This window comes from Cyprinodon variegatus, unplaced genomic scaffold, assembly GCF_000732505.1.
Source record: "Cyprinodon variegatus isolate N-32 unplaced genomic scaffold, C_variegatus-1.0 Scaffold759, whole genome shotgun sequence".
NCBI classification, from domain to species: Eukaryota; Metazoa; Chordata; class Actinopteri; order Cyprinodontiformes; family Cyprinodontidae; genus Cyprinodon; species Cyprinodon variegatus.
This window is the reverse complement of record NW_015151212.1, coordinates 337,953-341,906: the sequence shown is the minus strand read 5'-3', so window position 1 is coordinate 341,906 and position 3,954 is coordinate 337,953. Positions and strand designations below refer to the sequence as shown.

Sequence of the window (3,954 nt, the reverse complement as noted above, 5' to 3'; positions counted from 1 at the left end):
GTCGTCGCTCTGTTACGTCATATGCTTCGTTGATCTGATTGGTTTATTTGGCCCGTCTATCACCAACATAGGCCAATCAGCTAACCAGTATTTTCTCCCCTTCCCAAAATTACTTCAACGGAAGGTTTCCAGATGGATATGTGAAGCAAATCCATCTGGTGGAGTCAGGTTACTTTATGAGGTGGTCGAGAGAAAAATCGCTCAGAGGGCAAACAAGGATTCTTCTTCTTCTTCCTCTCAGAGGAAAACACAGAAGCATGGCGGGGGTGCGAGAGAAATGGAGTTCTTTCTGTCAGACTGACAGACCGTAGTAGCCACGTTTGCTCAGCCATGTCTTTGTCCAAATACGTTGTCCGCCTTTTCTTTTTAGGACTTTCAGCACAAAATTGCACACATTACCAAGGCAGCGCGTTTCACTCTAGTGAGCTTCATGTTCCTCTTCTACTCGCTTCCGGATAGACGAGTCCGAGTAGCGCCATCTCCCTGTGGAGCAAAGTCTGACGTGGTTTTTAGACGGACGGTGAGAACAGGTAGATCACATCAGAGAGTTGAGACGCACAGTGTGAGAACAAACATCGTTAGCTTTGGACTTTTAAACACTGCGGTTTTGTCGTACAGTGCGAGCTGTAGCTGAGTAAAATTGATTGAAAATATTGCAGAGTTTATGCCCGGCTTTAGAAATTAAATTTATTTAAGAACCAGAGCTTATGGGGGGCTTTCCTATATGCTTTATAAATCTCTAATGCAACAAGTTTTAGATAGTTTTAATCAATGTTATTATTAAAAAACCACATATCTGTGTGGTTTAAGGTAGGATACTTACTGGACCTTGTCCTGTGGATTTGGTTTCCGTCGACCGCTCTGCACCTGCGCTGGGTCCAGGAGACTGTGTTCCCATATAGAGTTGGCTCCGTTACTGGCCAAAGTCTGAACCATCTAAAAACGGATCAAAGATTCAATCCAGGTAGGTTCTGTTCCCCTCGGAGGCGCTCTGCACCTCTCAGCCATTACCTGCAGTAATGTGGGAGGCCATCCGCTGTGCCTCAGGTGCTTTACTATGGAAATATGGCGGCCGAGGCTGCGGTGGACCGAACAGCACTCATCACAGATCAGGACCCCTCGGTTGATACTGGCCCACCCTGGGTCTATCAGACAAACACGAAAAGATGCACATAACAATCACAGGATGTGTGAAGGACCTCCCAGCTCTCTACAAATACCTCCTGATGTAGTTCAACATCTGAACAGAAAAGGTGTTTTTAAATCTGCATTGTAATGTAGAAAGTAAACTAATAAAACAAAACAAAAAAAGGAGTGAGAAGTGATTAGATGTTAAATGCTTCGGGGTAAACACAGGGCGGCTCGCTCTCCCCAGGGGAGCCGTTTAACCAAAACAAGAAAGGGATGGGGGTTGCTACGGGGTGATGTCACAATAACAAAACCTTAAACAATAGAGATGGAGACCAATTCATTTTTTTAATACTTTTATCCAGATTTTTCTGCAGCTTAGTTTAAACATTGGGGGAAAAAAATGAATAATTACAATTGTTGCTGCTCTTCCTGCAAAACTGCAATTCGGACTTCGTTAATAGACGAACCCAACACCTTTTGATTTAGCAAAAAACATGGATGAAGTCACATCTGACCTTTCTGTGCAGAATGACACTGCAGAACAGTTAGCCTAGCATCTGAGGTTCCCAGCAGTAGCTGGGAGCTTCAGCTCACCTTCATAGCTCAGGATAGAAAATATAAAAATAATAAGAGATTATAGAGAGAACTATAATAAAATCTACAACAGGATATTTTTGTCAAAAAAATATCGAAACTTAATGTACTTCATGAAACAAAAACTGTTAAAATAATGATTGATTTCTGTTAACTACAATAAGACGAGACAAATTCACTTTATAAAGTTTATATTTTTATTTCCTCCCCCATGTGTCACTCAAACTGCTCCCTTTATCCCCTCCCTGAACTTCCTTATTTTTAACTTGAATTAATTTTGTTTTGTTGCACAGTCCGTTGTGATTCTACAGACATTATCTGTTTAATTTAAATGCATGTGTGTACTTATGTTTGGTTGGTAAAACAAACTTAGCAGTCAAAGCAGAGCATCTTCCACGTCAGGAATGGATGTTTTTATTTAAGCCTTTAAAGCCCGATCCAAGAATAAAACAAAACAGAAAATTACTTTTTTTTGGTTTGAAGTCCTTATTTGCCCTTTTAACAATATATGTAAAAAGAAAAAACAGAAATACATTTTTGATATTAATAATTTATTACTATGCGATAAGTCAAGATTATTTTTTGTGTAGTCTTCTGCTCTCTGTTATCAGGTATATCTGATTGTGTACAATAGGATTTTGAGCAAAGTTTTTACCATTAAATTATGCAAAAGGTGCAAAACATTTCAGAAACCGTATGTATCAAACATGATACATTTGGCATTATAGGGTTAAGTCTTATTATATCATAACCTTGTCTGATCTGTGACTAAAGGAATAATTTGGTTCCATCTATACTATAATAGGTAATCATAATATGTTAATTGTGTTAAAAAGAATAATATTACTAATAGTAGTGCTGCGCCGATGCCATTTTTTTTACCCTCTGTTTGAAATTGATGTGTGTGTATAAATGAAGAACTTTATACTACTTGGATGTAAAATAATTGCTATCACGACTTTGTCAAGCTGCTGCCTACCTTTGTGAAGCAGGAAAAAGACTAAAACAAAGTGAATCCAGTAGAACTTTTTATTTCCTACCTGAAATGGGTGACAATAGTTTAACAAACTTTTGACTCTCAAAATGGTTTCGGTGCCGTATTTTAGTGCTGGATCAGGGCCCCGCCCAATACTGGTATCAGTGCAAAACTAACTAAAAGGAGATTAAAATCATAGACTAAAACAAGACTTAAACAGTAATGACTTATTCTGACTAAGGCTGGGCGATACATCGAATTAATTTGATTAATTAAATTAGGCAAAATCGTGGTCCGGCTTTGACAAGGCCGATATGCAGCAGACTACAGTAGTGTGCAAAGTTTGTCGAAAGGCAATCAAAACCAAGACTAGCTGCACAACTAGTTTCAGCATCTCCAGCAAAGGCATCCTACACCCCGCTTTGGAAGAGCAGCATCAGCAGCACATGCAAAGACAAGCAGAACAAGAAAAGACCACAAACCCTGGCGTCCTCATTTTCTAAAGTGCTTCTATGTGACATGTGTAGAGTGCTTTGGAAGCAGATGACCGACGGTGTAGCTGTTCATATAGCGATGGACATGGTGTCCACTTACATTTGCTTCCTTCACAAGCCATAAATGTGTGATCCAAAATAAAATCCGCCGAGCTGAAACACTACAAAGGCTCAGTGAAAAGTTGGGCTTTGTTTTTGACTACAGACCTTTGGTCCTGTCTACATGAGTTTAAAGGGCTGATTATACTTATTTTTATGCCCAATTTGAAGCTTGGTCTGCGCTGTTACTCCACGCCACAACGCAATAGGGATAATCACCAACTAGCTGTCTAGATACGGCCGAGGCGGTGAGGAAGTTGGGGCAAGTTTGTGCGACAACGGAGGGACATGAGGACGAAAAAGAGCGGAGATCCAGGTGGAAAAAGGGTCCCAGCGTTCTCACGCACCTCGCTCTTCGATTCAATTCAATTCAATTCAAATTGATTCAGTTTTCTATCTAAGGAAAACCAGTTGATTGCATTGACTCATTGACTGGAAGGCAATCCCTCACACTAAGCATGCTAGTAGCTACAGTAGAGAGGAAAAACTCCCTTTTAACAGGAAGAAACCTCCAGCAGAACCAGGCTCAGTGTGAGCGGCCATCTGCTGAGGCCCACTGGGGTTCAAGGAGACAGAAGCAGAGATGCAAAAGGCAGCTGTAAAAGGCGGTGATTCGTTAAAAATTAAATACATTTTCCTGAGACGTGTTATATCAGTGTA

General features: G+C 40.4%; 1 protein-coding gene across 3 annotated transcripts in view; it reads right to left on the bottom strand.

Annotated features, from left to right (window-relative positions):
* The window catches only part of git1 (G protein-coupled receptor kinase interacting ArfGAP 1), a 44,398-nt gene that overhangs the window by 35,330 nt on the left and 5,114 nt on the right, over positions 1-3,954 (bottom strand). For all 3 annotated transcript variants that reach the window (XM_015395753.1, XM_015395752.1, XM_015395751.1), the window contains exons 2-3: positions 1,012-1,145; positions 824-936 (exon numbers count right to left, since the gene is read on the bottom strand). In XM_015395753.1, the coding sequence (XP_015251239.1) occupies positions 824-936; positions 1,012-1,145 (247 nt within the window). The remainder of the gene's footprint in view (positions 1-823; positions 937-1,011; positions 1,146-3,954) is intronic.